The following is a 19,080-nucleotide window of genomic DNA, read 5'->3' as shown; positions in this document are numbered from 1 at the left end:
TTTTACATTAATTGGTATGTTATTTTCTATTTTGCACTTCTGTTAGCTGTTCCAAGCAGAGTTTTGCATTGCTTCACAAAGCCATATTACAGTTTTTTATATTTAATTTTGAGAGTGAAGTCTTGTTGCTTAACAAGACTTTTTCAGTTGTAGACCTTTGTGGAAGTGCTGCCTGTGACCTTCCTTGCTAGTGTGTAAAACAGCCATGTGAGATAATATATAACTGTTCTGAGAAATCATTGTGGGGGTGAAGAATGCGTAACCTATGACCCTAAACTAGCTCCTATAGACTAGTCCCAGGTGACATACCAGCTCTTAGCCAGATCTAAGTAATCAGCCTTTAGGAGCTTTACAGAGGAAAAACTGGCAATTTTTACTCTGACATGATTGCTACCTTTCTTGTAATCTGTCACAACAGATAACTGAAATTTGCCAACTGCAACCAAGTTTGCTTATGTAGAGTAGATTAATTTAGAGTAAATTTCATAATTGTTTTTATATATTTTAAAAATTGGGCAATGTTTTTGGAAAAATGCCTTCTCCTGAGGCAAGTATTATATATTTCCTTGCTAGCAAGTAAAACTTTTAAAGACATAAGCAGGAAATTATTTCCAAACAAAACATAATTTAGTTCAGAAAGAAGCTCTGGGAAAGCTTTTCTTCTTTTGACATTGATGGTGTTTGTTTATTGTTTCAGATAGTTAATATTTTTTTCCTACTGAAGTGATTAAAAGTAAAGCAATACTGTAGCTTTATTTTCACGTTTGCATACTACAAATGGAAGGAGTTCCAAGGAAAATGTTACTCAAAAACTTGATCTCTCTGAAGTGTGTATTTCCCTTTCTGTTCAGTAACGCTACTAACAGATTAGTCTAAAATATACTGTAATGCAATGAGCAAATGGATCCTTGCTTTCAAAAATTCCAGTCCTGATTCAAACATTAGTTTGAGTTAGCTATTTTTGCTTTCAAGTTTCCAGGTCGCTACTGTGCTAAAAAATGTCTCTGCATGAAAGAACTAATCCTTAAATTTCTTTTGGCATAAAAATGGAAACATCTGTTAGTGTCTCAAGCATCTTGTTCAGCTGAGCTAAACAATAAGAAGTCCTTTTGTTTATCAACTGTGTCCTTCCCAGTAAGTGTCCTTCATCTAATAACAGATTTCAGGAGGCAAGAGAATAACTTCACTTAGGTATGAAAATTTGTTATGAAACATGATCTAGCTTGTTCTATTGGAAGAAAAAAAACATATTCAGAAGCTACATGCCATATACCAACTGGGCAAAACAGGCCGATTCCCTCCATAGAGGGAATTGGGCTGAAATTTGATGCTTGCTGTCAGTCAGGGAGTAGCGTTCTTGCCCATTAAAGGAAAAATCACTGCAAGTGATTATTTTTAATATGGAGCAGTATGACTGAGGATTAAGAGGTAAAACTTCATATACTAGAATAATAGGACTGTTTTCAGAATCACATAGTACTCTAACCAATAACTTGATATAGGTGTGCTCCATCCCAAGCCTATGGCTTTCTTGGGAATCTCTTTTATTTCTGAACTCAAGAATAATAGAGTAAAACCTTTCTGCAAAGACTTTGGAGTTGGTTTTTTTTCTTATGCAAATGCTACTAAGTAGCCTTGTTAAACACATGCAATAAATACTGCTTTTCCTGAGTGAAACATTTGTCCTGTGGGGCTTATTGATGTATATCTTATGACTGTGCCTTACTAATAGTGCAGTCCATTAAATTATGCAGGAACTAGTAGGAAAAAAAGTTTTTCTTGTTCTGTGGCCTGAGAGGGTGATAGAACATTGCGAATGTCAGGTTGAGGCAAGGTAAATAGGAGCACGTCTTGTGGCTAGAACTGTAATTCTATTTTGATTTCCTGCTCATATGCAGAAAAAAAAGTGAGATGCTAGGACTTCCTTAGAAAATGCAAATATCAGGGTTGGTTATTCACAGTACACTGGTTTTGCATCATACATTAAGACCACTTTAGGGTGAGTCTACACTAAAAATGGTTTTCAAAGTCTGGTACCCATAAATATTTTTCTGTTCTTCAAATGTATAACTGGAATGTACATTTCAATTTGTATATGAAATTATTTTTTGGGGAAATTGAGATTTAATAATTAAACTGACTATAGCTAGGTGTTGTGCAAGAGAATTTTCTACAGTTCCTTATCATAAGTTTGCCAGTGGTGACTTTTTTTTCAGTTCATTATTTTCTGAGAACTACCAGTGAGGGAACTTTATTTTTGACATGGGGGCTATAAGTGCAGTCTTTGAGTAAGGCCAATGTTTTCAAAACAATCCTAGTATAAGACTCAATTCACTAAACAAGAATTTTTTCTCTTTTTCCTGTATGATGTGTTATATACAACAGTGCATTAAAAGCCTTAAGTGTTTACACTGAATTATGATAACAGATTGGGGTTTTATTATATAACTGTGATCTTGTTATTTTGGTTACATACAAAACTGAATGAAATGTATTGGAACAGATTATTGCTGTTGGACATGGGATAACTAGTACTGTTGGAACAGATGGTAGGGTTAGAGCCATCTTCATGCTGTAATACAAGAGGTTCTTTAAAGAAGTCATTATCTTAAGTGACAAGAATTGCAGAAGTTTATCTTAAGTGTTTGGAACTCTGTTGGAAAGAATAGCATAATGGCAGCCATGTAAGTTAGCAGAAGTAAGTACTTTATAAAATAGAATTTTTCTTGATTTCCACAGCATATCTTTTAATTAGATAGCATGTAAACAAAAATCTCTATATTTTTTAAAATCTTAAAATAAGTTGTGGTAAATACCTTTATACCTTTATATGTATATTGTTCTTTTTTCCTTAATGTTTTTGCTTTGTCTTAGAGTTCCTGTCTGCAGGCAGTGTCAATAGGTTGGGAAGGAGGTGTTTATGTACAAACTTGTGGTCACACTTTACATATAGATTGTCACAAATCTTACATGGAATCTTTACGGGTAAGTAAAACTAAAGATAATCTTTATTTGGATCTGAACTGTTCGTAGTGAAGTCAATTGGATTTATGCTGTTCATTTCAGAGAAAGAAAGATTGGGTTTACATGAATGGACAAGATGTTTTTATTATGTTTCAAGAACTGTAGATAATAAATAATCTTACTACATCTTGATATTATTAATAAAATTACTTTGGTTTCAATTATTCTGATATATCAGAAAAAATACTAGACTAAATGAATCCTGTTCTTAAAAAAAATAAATCACTGGGTTTTGATGGGGGTTTTTTCTGATGTGCATATTCAGGTAAAGCATTTCTTACACTTCTGATTTCTGTTTCATAGATTCTTATTTTGATATTTAATGTGTGTTGGAAATTACAGAGAAACTGAAGAAAAATTTACATTTACATGACAATTTTAAATGGAGGGGAATTTTACAAATATACTCTTGTGCTTTTGGTTAATTCCTAATATGAAAATTCAGTTACAAAAAGTTAGATTTTTATCTCTAGTTATGTATAGTATGTATTATGTATATGCATACAGTTTAGAGAAATAAGTTAAAACAGCTTAACTCTTGTGAATTATGCTGCTTTTTTTTTTCCTTGGAAAATACTGTTGGGAAATTACCGCTGTATATGGTTTTAAAATACAATTTGTTAGTCAAGCTTCAGAAATTGTTGGCTACAGTCCTTATTTTCACATGGTCTCAGTAAACAGGGTAGTGTTCCACCAGTGTTGCTGGCCTCCTTCACCCCCCTCGACCTCTTGCAGCCCAATTGCAGATCTTTTGAATGGCACTGCAGAATGTTACCACAAGCTCAGCATTGGTAGAAGTCATCAGATTTTATGCAATAATTTCTTTATGTATTATTTAGTATAACAAAGACTAAATGATGATTACTCAAGTCACAAGTGGTGTTCCTCAGGGCTTGGTGTTGGGACCATTTCTGTTCGACATCTTTATTGATGATCTTGATAAGGACATAGAGTGTATCATCAGTAAGTTCGCAGATGACACCAAGTTAAGCAGGAGTGTCGATCTGCATGAGGATAGGGAGGCTCTACAGAGGGACTTGGATAGGTTGGATCGGTGGGCCAATGTTAACGGGATGAGCTTCAACAAGGCCAAGTGTCAGGTCCTGCACTTGGGCCACAACAACCCCCTGCATCGCTACAGGCTTGGGGAGGTGTGGCTGGAGAGCTGTCTGGAAGAGAAGGATCTGGGGGTTCTAATTGACAAGCAGCTGAACATGAGCCAGCAGTGTGCCCAGGTGGCCAAGAAAGCCAACGGCATCCTGGCTTGTATTAGAAATAGTGTGACCAGCAGAAGTAGGGAGGTGATAGTCCCCCTGTACTCTGCACTGGTGGGGCCACACCTGGAGTATTGTGTCCAGTTTTGGGCACCTCAATACAAGGGAGATATGGAGGTGCTGGAGCGAGTGCAGAGGAGGGCAATGAAGCTGGTGAAGGGCCTGGAGAATAAATCTTATGAGGAGAGATTGAAGGAGCTGGGACTGTTCAGTTTGAGGAAGAGAAAGCTGAGGGGAGACCGCATCACTCTTTACACCTACCTGAAAGGACATTGTAGAGAGGTTGGTGCTGGTCTCTTCTCACAGGTCATTAGTGACAGAACAAGAGGGAATGGCTTTAAACTGCAACAGGGGAGGTTTAGACTGGACATTAGGAAAAAAATTTTCACAGAAAGAGTGGTCAGACAGTGGAATAGGCTGCCCAGGGAGGTGGTGGAGTCACCATCCCTGGATGTGTTTAAGGGTCGTTTAGATGAGATGTTGGGGAATATGATGTAGGGGAGAACTTGTGGAGTAGGGCTGATGGTTGGACTCGATGGTCCCAAGGGTCTTTTCCAACCTGAATGATTCTGTGATTCTGTGACTCTCAAACTTTATTGGGATTTGCTAGAAAGAGACAACACATGTGAAATGTTCAAAATACCCTGTTGAAGTATTTCTAGTTTATTATGGGGATATTATTGACAATGAAGAGTAGTTAAAAATTAGGAAAATTAGTTGACTTGGAGGATTGTAAGATAGTCTTTAGCTTAGTAGTTAAGACCTTTTTCACTGAAATGTAGAATTATTCCAATTATTCTTTCTTTACAGTTTTTTGGCTTTAGATTTGGTTCTTTAGTTATACACCTGAAATGTCAAATTAAAAATTATAATCTATAAATTTCTTTATTTTGTTTTAGAATGACCAGGTCCTCCAGGGTTTTTCAGTGGACAAAGGAGAATTTACCTGTCCCCTCTGTAGGCAGTTTGCTAACAGTGTTCTTCCTTGTTATCCTGGAAACGATGTGGAAAGAAGCCTCTGGCAAAGTCATAGTAACAAGTGTATGCAAGATCTTGTACAAGAGGTGGAAGATCTTCAAGAACAGCTGGGAACTTTCCCAGTAAGCATCAGTGTAAGGCAGAAAGATCCTTGTTAATTTGCCTGTATCTTTCAGTTTTTACATTATTTTTCATTTGTGACCTATGAGAAACTCGACAGCCTGGGAAACTTCATTTTATTCTGATATGGAAGATAGCATACTATTTTTTTCGTATGAAGAAATTTAAAATATTTACAGCACTTACTGAATTACCTACTAAAAAAAAAAACAATTAGAAAGCTATGAGAAAATGTGATTAATACAGTTTTTTATGGAGTACATTTTTACTTCTCTCCACAGTAATTCACATAGAATTGAGTCATGTAATATAAAATTCATTTAGCATTTCTTTACAATGTAAAAACACCAGTATCCTTGTAACTGGAAGCTATTTAAAGGATGTCTATGAAGAGCATTTTAAGGTATAGATTACTTGTTTTACAGAAAGAGCAGTTTGGAGATGCTCATGTATTACAGAGCTTCATGAGCTCTTTCTGTATGATAGAATTAATTCTATTAAATTTTGCTAGCCTTCCAGTCTTGATGGAGATACTTTGTGTTATTTTCATGTACTTGTGCAATGCAAATATACTTTAAAATAATGCAAGCAGTGAGATTCTTGATCTCAGCAGATGGACAGAATGGTGATGTTTTCATATTCAGAACAAATCAGAACCACTTTCAGAATATTATAACACTTCCGTGAGACAGAATACTGACTTTTAATGCGTATTTGTTTCATAACGTGCAAATGTGTTTCTATAAATATGAAAGTGCTACGCTTTGCGATCAGCTATTGCATTTCTTCAGGTAGAATTAACTAATCTTCTTTTGTGTCTTTGTTCATAGTCTGAAACCAATCTCAGTAAAGAAATGGAATCTGTAATGAAAGATATAAAAAGTACCACACAGAAGAAGTACACAGATTATAGTAAGAGTCCTGGATCACCTGACAATGATTTTCTGTTTATGTACTCAGTAGCCAGGTGGGTATGTTTTTTCTTTTTATATTTTTTCTTTTGTGTTTCTCACTAATAGTATTATTGACCAGATAGTTTTCTTCAGTAAAAATAAAATTAAAAATTCCATCCTTTCCACAAAGTACTTTTTGAGTACTTAATACATCAAGGTTACATTTTCTTATTTTCTTATGCAGGCATACGCAAGATGCAAAGATGTGCCTTTCGGTTCATTTTTAGTACATGCAGCAGTAGCACAAAACCTGGAGAACATTTTGACTTCTGCTTATTTAGTTTTCTTCTTTATTCAAGTTTTTGCTTTCCATATAACAAAATTTTATGTTGAATTTCTTCTTCTACCTTTCTTTCCCAAACTGTCAAATCTTCTCTACTACTATTTAGCGAATGAAATTATTTCTGTATCACTGCCATATTGCTGGCTTTTAAATCACAGGGAGTTTTTAATCTCTCAGTCAGACATTAGTTTTATTTATTTAAATGGGGATCACAGATGCAGTTTTGTAAACTCCAGTTGCTATGTGTCTTTAGTATATGAACAGTGGAAATATTCAAGACTTGGCTCAGCAGGACTCTGGATAATCAAATCTAAGGTTCAGCTTTTGACAGAAGGTTGGACCATCTGATCTCCAGAATTCTCTTCCGACCTAGATTATTGTATAATTCTATTAAAAGAAATAATACTATTAAATAATACAGATATCTTAACTGTGATATAAAAGTATGATTACTTGTAACTGTAACTTGACATGCCATTTAAAGTAGAAAAATGGTGTTATAATTTATTTCTGGGTGTAATGTTATATAATTTCAAAAACGCTAGCTAAACATACTTTAAATATATCTATATTTTATTGGTTTTATATTAACACCCTAAGCCCAAGATTTTTGTTTTCATTCCAAGAATTCAAAAATACTTCAAACAAGAACAGCATTTCATTGCTGCTTGCACTGCTGGAGAGAGAAATCATGGTTGACCACTAAAATTAGGATTTGCCACTTGTACTCATTGTGACCTCTTCTTGTTAGGTTAGACTGGTGTCAGCAATTTTCCATTTGTCCATGGCTGAAGGATTCAGGTGTTGGATCCAGCCTTGCCTATTGTTACTGTAACTCATAAGGTCACTTATGAGGGTGCCTGGCAGATCAGCTACAAAATGGTTTATTTCAGTTGCCTTTCAGTTCAGCAATCCAGATTTACAGGCTTCTACTACTTGATAATTGCATAGGAACTACAGGTTATAAAAAAAAAAAAAAAAATCAAAGTTTTAAGAAGATATTTTAATATAACCTTACAGTTTGTATTTATGGAAATAAATATGTAAGTGAGCTTGTCATCTCCCAGACTCTGTATGATTTAACATGTATTGTTTAAGTATGCAAACAGTGGACTATTCACAATTTAAATTACAGACTGAAGTAGCTTGCTTTCTGGAAGTTATTCCTGTCATTCAGCCTGTTTCTTCCTTATTTCCATGCAGTTCTTTCTGAGGTAATGATATGCTTGTGTTCCTTACCAACTAGTTACCTTTGAGCATTTCTAGTTTCATGTATTTTGAAACATTTCATTGCTTTTGTTCAGACCATCTACAGCTGTTACTCATTTCTTCCTGGTGTTTAATCTAGCATACAGGTAAAGTGGTTGGGATGATAAGTAGTCCCTGTTTAAAGAAGTATTTGAATGCAACGATATTTGTATTGATTCCATATATTTGCAAGTGAATTAAACACTCTTAATCTTCTTAAGTCATGTTCCATTTTCAATCAGAAAATGACATCATCATCAGTCTTCTTAAAAGATGCTAGTTTACAGCTAGAGGCCATCTTTGAAGTGGATTTCTGCATGCTGGAATTGGAATGTTACTGGTTAAACAAGATGTAGCCACTTGCTGCAGCTTATCCTTTCTGCTTCAGGAAAACGGGAACTTTCCTTACTTTACTTTTGCTTACCCAGACAGATGTCACTGGTAACAGAGAAGAGAAATTACAAGCAAACTTTCTACCACCTAGTGGGAGAACTAGTCCCTGTCTGTGTTCCTAGCAAGAGAGGCACTCAGGGTCTTGGCATCCTGATTTCCATGCACAGCTGGGAGAGCAGCTCATTAGCTCCCCCCCCCCCCCCGCCCTTTCCCTACAGTCTTACCTTGTTAAATTTATGCCCTCTTTGTATGCATGCCTCCTTGTCTTTGCTGACATTTGTGAGATTAGTAAAGTGTGTCACTCAAATCCTGTGTACCTAGCTTTAATTTTAATAGCTCCAGATTCATAGCATGGATGGCTGTCATTTGTGGCAGTAACTTGGAGGACTGTTTCTGTATTGCGTAGCAATAGTCTCGTGCTTGTTGGCTGTATAAACAAAGCTTTTGATTTTGCTGTCGGTTATGTATAGAGCAATATAGGAACCTTGTGTTCTTTCCTTCAAGTCTGTGTCTCAGTATCTGTTTGTTTTCATATATGTGTTTTCTTTGTAAAGTGAAGTGAAAAAAATGGTAGTGCTTAACTTGAATTTTCTGCCCCAGTAGAAAGAGGAGGTCCATCCAATTATGTTCTCTTTCTTGAAAAAGGCATTGCATTTGTACTTCTCCCTACTCTGTCCTGATATGAATTCTGAGAAATATGCAGTCACCCTCCCTACTTCCAGTATGTTCCCTTAGTGAAATCCCCCAAGAATGGATGAAGAAGGACTGGTTTTTAATGAAGAGTCTGTATAGCTGAGCAAAATCCATCTTCTCATTTCTTTTTTCTGTGAGTGAGGAAGATAAAGCTAGTGTTCTACAAAATTTGTTGCTCCAATGAATGATGCAAAGATTTCTAGATAGAGGAAACAGTCACTCATATAGATTTTCTTTCTCCCTCTCATTCCTTCATGTTGAGGGGGCTGAGATAGCAAAAGATGCTTTCAGAGACCACTCTGTGTTCTACTGTTCTATCAGATGCCCCAAGCTTTTCGTCATTGATGAGAGCTCTGCTTTTCTTCAGTAGAGGGCAGATGGTACTCAGATCCTCAAGGCTGAAGAGAGCTTGAATTAGGGAGAAGATACACTAGTCTCCTTCAAAAATTATTTAGGGCTGTATCTGATGTAGAACATTTTATAAAGGAGAAGTGTTCTGTTTCACAGAAGATGCTTTCTCTACTGTGCACCGTTATGTGAAAGTTTAGGTATGTTTTGAAAGAGGTGTCTTAGAGGAAAAGGCTAATATTTATGTTTCCAAGAAAGCTGAACTATAAGCTGCTGTCTTTGAGGAGCTGGTGGCAATGAAGTAGTGTGAGAGGTGAGAGTTAGTATATGTGTGATGGAGTATATGTTTCCAGAAATCTCTCTCCTTACATTCCTTACAGCAAAAACTACTATATAACACCTCATATGTATCACAAAGAGTTTTTTTCAGAATTGTCTCTGAGGTTTGTTTTATAAAATTGTACATATTTCTTGCTGAAAGGGAAATTTGAAATTCTAGATCTAGAAGGTTGTTCTTAGACATTCAGGTAGTGGTTTTGATTTAAATCTTAATTATTTTGGTTTTAATGGAAGGCTGCCATTAATTTTGTTTTACAAATTAGTTATCAGAAGCTTTGTAGAAATAAAACATACCGGTTTCCTTTATATTTCCATGATGAACTAGCACATACTGATCTACAGTTGCTATTTTGTCCACTAATATGAAATCCCTGTCCCTGCCTCCTTGCTGGTAGATTTTTTTAGAAGTTCAGTGAGCACTGCAAATCGCCCGAAGAGTGGAAAATTCCCCTGTCACACAGATGCCCTTATCAGCAGCAACCAGATGGAGCTCTGAGCAGGCACATTATCAATGTTAAATTGCCTTTTCTGAGTAGAGAGGATTAAAGCATTCCTTCAGAAATGGGTGGCATAAGCTGCAAACTTAGGGATAGTAATATTCTGAAATGTTACTATTTAAAAAACATATAAAAGTATCTTAACAAACACTGCATATCACAAATGTATTATTCTTTCAAGCTGATGGAGCTGAAATTCTTAAAAAATAATTTGTTTCCAATAAAATAGTCATCCAGTAGTTTCTTCTTAAATATATGTGGGTGGGTGGGTTGGTGGGTGTTCTTAGCTTAGATATATTATGTGCCTAAAATTCTAGAATAGATTTTAATATGTATTCAGTCACATTATATTGAACCTAAAATTGTTTGATCTTTAGTTAAAGGACAAAATATGTTAGACTGAGCTTTGCAGTTTGGATTAAATTAACAAAACAACATTTCAGAATAATAGAATTATATTCGTTTATTTTAATTAAAGAAATCTATGCTTATTAAAACAAGCTCTCAGAGAACATAACATAAATTGTTTGCTCGAAGTCTTGGGGGTAAAAGATAATGCAGTACTGAAACATCCAATTCCAAAGTTAAACAAAGCTATTGAATTTGGCCTAAACAATTGATGCCTACGTATCAGATTACAATAAACTAAGAAAGAAAGCATCAATGTGGCATGCAGAGATTTAGTGACACAACACCTGTTTCATACTAATGAGCTGCAGTGAATAACAGTGTTTCATTCAGAATTAACCTCCAAGGCTTTTATTAACTTATCTATAAAGGTCAGTGCTTCCATTATAATTTAGACTGTTTTCATACTTAGTTAGTTGATGGCATATCCATTGTACTGCCTGTTTGTTTAAAACAAAACAAAAGCCCTGCCAATAAAGAGAACATTTTTTAGACATATCTGATTGATTGAAATTTAGCCAATCTGTGTATTGTCTTTTCAGATTTGCACATAAATTCCCTTATTATTAAGAAGTTGTGTGTTCATACAGAAAAAAGCCTCAGAATTAACATTTTTTACAGTCACAACTGTAGCAGCTCTCTTAATACAGTACTTGTTAATCAAGCCACTTAAAATCACATATGGCAATATCTTGATAAAGTTTGTTTTATTCTGAGTCATATTTTGTCAGTATCTCACACTAGAGATCAGTTCACAGCTTTCTTTTATTTAGTGTATGCTGGGAGTTTGTGGTGACTCTTTCATGTCTGTAGAAGCTTGAATAATGCTGTTCCATTCAACACTTATGTTTTTCTTGCAGAACAAACTTGGAACTTGAGTTGGTCCATCGAGGAGGCAACTTATGTTCAGGAGGTGCAAGCACAGCTGGGAAAAGATCATGTTTAAGTAAGTTTTCTGTTATGAAGTGCAGTGTAAATTACTAAAATATTTAATAAAGATGTTTAATTCTTTCTAACATTTTCTAAATTATGTCAACTTTCTTCTTTTAAGTAACTTTTTTTTCCATAATGAGTCTTTGTTTTTTGTTCCAATTTGAGAAATCTGAAATCTATTTTGTACAAATTATTCATTAGAGCTGTTCATGTGTTGTGGGTATAATCTATTTAGAAATCAATGGTCATGTTATCCATGTAATATTTTTTAATAATTTGCCATTTTTATGAGTAAAATTAGAAGTATTTTAAGGGTAAAGCAGGAGAGCTTTGTTTCACCCTGGCTGTTGCTAATAGTAGTAAAGAAATTGGTTTCTCTGAGTGCTAATGTAGCTCATGACTATGTCTCATATTTAGAAATCTTCAGCTACCATTTCCCATGTCTTTAATTTCCCTAATTCTTTCTCTGACAGGAGAGTATTGCAAATTTTCTTTTTTAGAAACTCTCAAATCTTCATTGTTCTGAAACCTCTAATATTTGGCAAATAAAGCACTTATGATGGAAAGAAGTGCTTTTTTTCTTAACATAAAATCTTTTAATCTTTTACTGGAATATAAACTGTTGGGAATGGACATTTTCTTTTGTCAGGAAAAATTGGAAAGCCTGCCGGAGTACTACTACTACTAATGCTTGTTTAAATCAGGCTCACGCAGCAGTAGCAGCAGAGTCAGTAGTAAAAATGTCAGAAAGCTTGGAGCCACCTCTGCCTTTCCGTACCTGATTTGTGGGCGATGCTTTCCCTATCATTTGAGGTGATGAGCCGCTAAAGAAATCCCATCATGTGCTATGCTGTCCACATCCCCTCTAGGATAAGAGCCTTCTGTTACTGCCAGGAAATCTAGTTCAATTGATTTCATTCATGTGTTGTGATTTGTGAAAAGTAGTTTTAAACCCTACTGCACATTGTCTCCCCTCACCATCATTACCTCCCTTTCCCAGCATAGCAAAGTACCTGAAAAATGCATGTGTTAAAAGAACATCGCTAGATCGCTGTTTGCAAATTGGGAGCGTTTAATAAAATCAGGCCTCTACGGATAATTTCTATTTGGATTACGATACATTTTTACTTGTATGCTCACCTAGTAAGATGGACAGTTCCTTTCTGAATTTAAGCAACTTACTGGACACGTTACCTAGTTCACAGGCATGTTATTTGGAAGACCATGATGAGCAGCCTAGGGCGGAGATTTCAGCTTAAAATTGAAAAGCCTTTGAAATACCTAAGTGAAAAAATTTATAATAATGTTACACATAATGAGAGTGTACCCCTGTTTTCACATGACTTTATTAGCCATGCAATATCTTTGTAAGTCTTGACATTTTAAAGTTTAGAGAAATGTGTGCAGGGAAGTGGCCTGTAATCTGTAAGGTCATAATTTTATCTCGTGGATAGTTTTTTCACAGTCAGGAGATGTCGGCTTCTTTATATATATATTTTTTTTTTAACCTAAAAATAGAATAAAATACATTCATTGCATCTTAAAAAAACTGGGAAATGATTGATGTTATATCAGTATCGAATTTGTGTTGCATGTACCTATTGAAAAGCTTAATGTGCGTGTATATATATATAAAAGATAATGTTTTTTCTCATGGTGCTTCATCACCAACTAATGTCAGTAAGTGCTGGAAGATTATGACTTTGCAGAGAATGGTTGAACCACCAGAGTGCTGGGCAGCTTCCTCAGTGTACATCTCTATAGCTTCTATTTGAACTATATCAGTTGACGCCAAGGGCGGAACTACCTCAAAGTTGGTTTTGTTTGTTTGGGGTTTTTTAAAGAAAAAAAAATCCACCAAGCTGAGGCCTGATAGCTGACACTAACTGGTTTGTATAATACATTATTTAATTTTTTTCTTATACTTACCACACCATCCATTCAACCTCATCTTGTCCTTGTAAGGAGGACTCTCACATACTTGGGACCTGACTTTAAAATAAAGCATACTTCTTCGTGACAGACAGTGAAAAGATCATTCAGGATTTTTAATGCATATTCCTCAAGTCTTGAAATACATGGAGAATACTGTAATCATTGGAGAAATTACTTTTTGGAGAATTACAAAATTGGAAATGATACATGGGGTACGTATTTCCACTGGAGAATTGTCTTATGGTGGATTGTTGCTTCATCAAGACAAGACAAAATTAAGTCCTCGTTAAATTCATACATCATACTTACCTATTTTTCTAGCACTTTTACTATTCTGCCATTAACTCGGTATGTCTCAGAAAATGAACCAATTTTGTCTGGTCATCAAAATAGATTACTGGAACAAACTAAATTTATAGAAAGTTGATGATACTTCTCACACTTGAAGTATGGAAATTGTCTTCTCAACGAGAAACGTTAAGACTGTATCAACTATTGTTTTTAAAAATATGTGTTAGTTTACAAAATCTAAAATGGTAATGAAATACATCACTTTTTGGTAGCAGCAAATGTGCTGTTAAACTGTGCATTAGCTGTCTATATAAAGAGTAAAATAGCCCAGTAAGGAAAACTGTTTTAAATCCTTGTCTTCAGAATTGTACATATATTTAGAGAGAAGATTTTTTTTTTTTCCCCCCCATGATGTGATTTGGCTGTTTTCGTGTACTTACACACAAGGACTTAATCTGAAATTGGTAGAGTATTTCCTGTAATTGAAAATTGTGTTGATGGTTATTTTTTTAACATAATAACATTTCTTGATTTTTTTTTGTTTTGTTTCTACTTACAATACACTGCATTTTGTTTATTGTAATATTTTTCTGTTCCTTTCTTAAACTGTTGTGTAATTTTGTTTGAGTGTGATGTACATGGAATTAGCGCTTTTTCCTTTAGCAGTGGCATTACTTTTAAGGATTCTAGTGCATATTTCTGATGAAGGGGTAGGGACAGCATTTAAACACAATGCATTTGCTTTCTTCCACACTTTTGGATAGAATGGTAAATTTTCTTATTTAGATCCAGATCAGTCATGTTGGTGTTTTCAATCTCTCTGAAGTGCAAGATAGATATTAAAGAAGGCCTTGAAAGCTTTCAGGTGAAAGGCACCATGTATATGAATGTGTTGTTGCTTTAAACAGCATGGAGACATAAATGTCATAGATTCATTGTTAAAATGGTCACATGCTGTTTATGTTCTGCATTGGCACTTATTTTGTAAAATTGTTACATAGCAAACTAGTCATATTTAATCTTGCATTTGAATAGACTCATTTCTTATGTAGGGTAATGGGGTTGTCCTAGAACAGACCTGTACAGTGCTTCTACTTAGTATTATTATATTTAGTATTGGACATTAGGCTAAATATGACTAGTGGGAGCAGAATTACTTTTCCATATATAGCAGGGTTTGTTTTAACTAAACCATTATGTGGGTTTCCTTCATTACCCCTTCCATGTTGGTGCATTTAGAGATAAAAAAATTACAGTTCTTTAGATAGACATTCTACAGTAGATTTTACTATCCTTTCATACTCATTTCTTTTTCCAAGAGGTAGTCCTGTTTTTAAAGTTTCACTTAGAATGTACCTTCAGCTTTTTCATTATCTTACACAGGGAGAAAAGAATAATTTTAAAAATCCATACCCTATCTAGAACTTGAATACTGTTTTGTTAGTCTTGCTTACACAGTACTGAAACTGCTGTTGTTTTTTAAACATCATTCATGTAAGGTCCAGCAGAAACAATCTAAAACATAACTCATTTTTGTTTTTCTTACATATGAGATAATGAGGTGTCTCTCTTGTGATTAAGCATACCACTCTGTATTAGTCTTGTAACAACTGTAAAGTTTGGTGATTAGATAGTGCAGAAAACAGAATATGTTGTCCCAAGTGAGCTGTTACAGCAGCAAGTGTCAGGGAAGATGGTGGGAACAAATAGGTCAAGAGCTGTTTTAGTAGATTGCACCATGAGGGCAGCTGCTCTTGGGAAGTAAAATTAAGAATGATTAATGTAGCTGTTAGTGTTGGTGATAGAGTCTGTGCGAGAAGAATGATGAAGATAATGTGGCTGTAAAATTGCCATTTTAAGGTTTAAACTTTTTTCTCTGTGTTTGCATGAGTGTATGTTACTAAAAATGCAACCAAAAATTCAAATAGAGTCCTATTTATTTATTACTTAAAAATCATATCCTATTTTAAGGACCACAATACAGTTTTAGAGTCTATGGCCTTGAAAATTCTCTTGCATTTAGGGGATAATTACAATATATAACAATTGTACAGGTCATATTTCTCTGTTTTACAAAGTTTAAGAGATCTTGCTTTTTGTTTGCATTGTTTTGTATTTATACAACAGCTTCAGAACACAATATTAAGGCTGCATAATTAGGACTTCTCTGTACGACTTTTGTATCTCTAATTTGTGTATACGTGTTTTTTCTCTGTTGTTACTGTGGTAATCTTGCAATAGTGGGTGAACAATTCCACAAAATTTAAGTTATCTATAAACGAATTTGTAATCTAGTCCTTTCTTTTAACTTTTAAATAGTTCTTCTTTGTTTCTTTCTGGCTACTTTCTTTTCTTTTTTCCTTTTCCCTTTGTGATAAGGATAGGATTAAAGTTTTTTGGGGAAGGATTAAATATTCTATCACCTTGTCCTCTGGCTGCAGTTTCCCTGTATAGGAGCTCGTTATCCTTATGCTTCCCACAGATAGCAGAGTCTGGCATTTCAGCATCAACTGCATTAATTGGAAGGGATGTTAATTTACAAGTGGACATCAAAAAAGTCTTTAAGACTTGTGTAAGCTCGCCTTAAATAAAATGTCCAGCTCCTTCATCATTTCTGTGATGGTTCTAACCATTGAGAAACTGTATTGTTCCACTGTGGTTTTTTTGTTTGTGGGTTTTTTTTTTCCTCCTCCTGTTCATTTGAAGCCTGTGTTTTGCATTTGTAGATGGCTCAGCTGTGTCATCTGTCTTGATTATGATGTTAATATCAATTTAATCAGTGCTTTTAGTGTTTATGAGCACAAAAAGGTCATTTTTGACATGAAGCATTTTCTAAGCTCTTCATGCTCCTTCTGTATCAAATTCTTCAACCATGTTGATAGTAATGGCTGTCTCCCTTTTATCAGTGTGGACAGTCATATTTGGAACCACTAAGTACAGTTTATTCCTGTAGGAAGAAAAATCTAATTCTTTTATGAATTGCTCAGTTGCAACTGTCTCCTTCCTGTAATCTAGTAATGTGAATATGATTGCAAAGAATCCTATCCAGCTCTGTGCAGCCACTGAAAATAAAAAAAGTAGTTTCCAGGAATGCTTTTTGCCTTGGTACACTGGGCTTCTGTGGTTGGTTGGTTTGGGCTTTTTGGTTTGGTTTTGTGGTGTTTTGTTTTGTTTTTTAGTTAGAAGCTGGCAATCTGCAGGTCTTTGGTACCTATCCACTCATGCTAACTTTGAAAAAACAGTTTTTCTCACCAACGGATGATCCTAACTATTTCCTAAAAACCTAGGTATGCCATTCATACCTAACATGGGAGAGACAAAGATAGATACTGTTAGAACTCTAGTGCTAAAGTTGATGTCGTACACTAGCAAGTTTGTTATTGAGGATAATTAGCTGCTTCATCAGCAATTAAGGCTTAAGATTTTGTAAAGACTATTCACATCTTAATGCCTTAATAGGCTTTTCCTGACCTTCATGGGTTTTTTTTTTTCACTGATTCCAATCTACTGGATCAGTGATGAATGGGGAGATGCTGTCAGCAGGTCTTTGCAGCTGCTGTTGCTACATGGACTATATCAATCTCTACAAGGAGAAAAAAATTCCTCAATCTCCGTATTAACAATCAAGTCCCATCTGGTTCTATCAAGGTTTTTTTGTTATAATCTACATTCTTCTTGATAGTCCCAGGAAACTTTGGGAAAAGAAGGGCATAACGTCTCTAAGTCTGGTAAGATCTTCACAGAGTAGTTGAGGCAAGGATGTTTTCAATTCCACTTGTGGTGAACTACTGTGTCACTGTTTTGTGATCTTTTGACATTGTAAATATGAATACTAATTTACAGAATGAAAGAAGACTGGATTAAAAGAGCAAAGTAGAGATTTTCATGACAGCAGTATGTGTTGTTTATGTCTTCCTAAAACATAAATATGAGAGTGACTAGGGAATAAACACATAATCTAGACTTTTGCAAGCAAAATAAAGCCAGTGAATCCCATAATTTTCTTTGTCATCATTATTACAGCACATTTCTATACATTGTGGACATGGAATTAATAACAGAAAAAATCTTCTGATTTCAGCTTTGGTAATTTGAGAGTTTACTTTACAGTCAAGAGACCAGAAAAGAGAAAGAAGAAAAAAAAGGCAGCAAAACTCATGTAGAAATTTGAGATCACTTTGGCAAAGACCAAACCAAGATTACTAGTGAGACCAAAAATAACACCTGCATGTAACTTTCTGAATTATTTGTGTCAGTTCAGCACTGCATTTTTGTAAGTTCTGTTATTCATCTATCAAATCCTTGTTAATTTCTCTGAATTTAGTCTTGTGCTATGCATACTATGCCAGACCTGAAAAGAGCTCTGAAATCACCTTTATAGACTCCTGCTTTATGCACTTTGGCATAGCAGAATATTTTGAAGAGCTTTGTCAACATCTGTAAAATCAGTGTGCTTTAATACTAGAAGTAGTAAAGAGTGCAACTGCAGGTGCTAATGCAGACAGTGTGGATATGTAGACAAAATACCCATTATCTTTGGGGTTTTTATGAGAGGAGCAGCATTAAAACACTTCCTCTAATAGCTTCAGTCCCAGTGCAAAGACAGGGTCTTATCCTTTGAGCTGCTCTTTTGAAAGTACCAATTCCAATTGAGTTTATTGTTCCTCTCTCACAACAGGATAAGCCTGAGAAGTAGAGCTGGTGTAGGAGGAGTTGAAGAGAATGTACCCAGAGCAGCAGTGTATGAAACAATAGATTTATTTTTGTAATTTTTAGAAATGGAATTAGGAAGGCTAACATGAATCAAAGTTAAAGCTAATGTCTAACTGCTAATCTAGATGATTCTATTAAGTGTATTATATAAGCTTTATATGTATTCTGTGAAAACAAAGACCATCTAAATAAGTTGGGAGAATTAAGACAGTGCTGCTTCAATGTAGGTAATATTTGAGTCATATGAACATGTTTTAAAGCCAGTAATAATCTTGCCCACTTAAATGTCTAAATCTTGGAATCCTGACAAGCACCTGATGACTTGCAGCAATAAGTTACATTGTGCATTCAAATTTTGTGATTTTTCTATTTATTCAATTCAACTGGATGCAGCTTGTTTCAAATATTATGAAATTATTAGGAGAGGAGGACCATATTGAAATTCTTTTCACTGTTTACCTCTCATGATTTGTTATCAATAAATCCGTAATTCTTATTTTGTTGTGACTTCATAATTACAATTATCTAATTTTATTGCTGCTGTGCTTTCTAAAATTAATATTCTTCTACCAAATTTTGTTAAGAATGTTATTTTGGAGACTCTGAGCTACACTTAGATTCTGTCATTCCCACTTAAAAAGGTGGGCTGT

The 19,080-nt window shown here is 34.9% G+C and overlaps 1 protein-coding gene across 8 annotated transcripts in view; it reads left to right on the top strand.

The window, feature by feature from the left end:
* UBR3 (ubiquitin protein ligase E3 component n-recognin 3) overlaps positions 1 to 19,080 on the top strand; it is a 116,138-nt gene that overhangs the window by 67,784 nt on the left and 29,274 nt on the right. For 6 of the 8 annotated variants that reach the window (XR_012629489.1, XM_074873253.1, XM_074873251.1 and 3 more), the window contains 4 exons: positions 2,875 to 2,985; positions 5,198 to 5,410; positions 6,227 to 6,363; positions 11,419 to 11,504. Coding sequence is in view for 7 of the 8 variants with exons in the window: in XM_074873253.1 (XP_074729354.1) it covers positions 2,875 to 2,985; positions 5,198 to 5,410; positions 6,227 to 6,363; positions 11,419 to 11,504 (547 nt within the window). In the remaining variant the exon portion in view is untranslated. The remainder of the gene's footprint in view (positions 1 to 2,874; positions 2,986 to 5,197; positions 5,411 to 6,226; positions 6,364 to 11,418; positions 11,505 to 19,080) is intronic. The other 2 variants (XM_074873252.1, XM_074873250.1) reach the window with 1 other exon arrangement.

This window comes from Strix uralensis, chromosome 6 (genome assembly GCF_047716275.1).
Source record: "Strix uralensis isolate ZFMK-TIS-50842 chromosome 6, bStrUra1, whole genome shotgun sequence".
Classification (NCBI taxonomy): Eukaryota; Metazoa; Chordata; class Aves; order Strigiformes; family Strigidae; genus Strix; species Strix uralensis.
The sequence above is the reverse complement of the archived record's forward strand: the minus strand, read 5'-3'. Positions and strand labels throughout refer to the sequence as shown.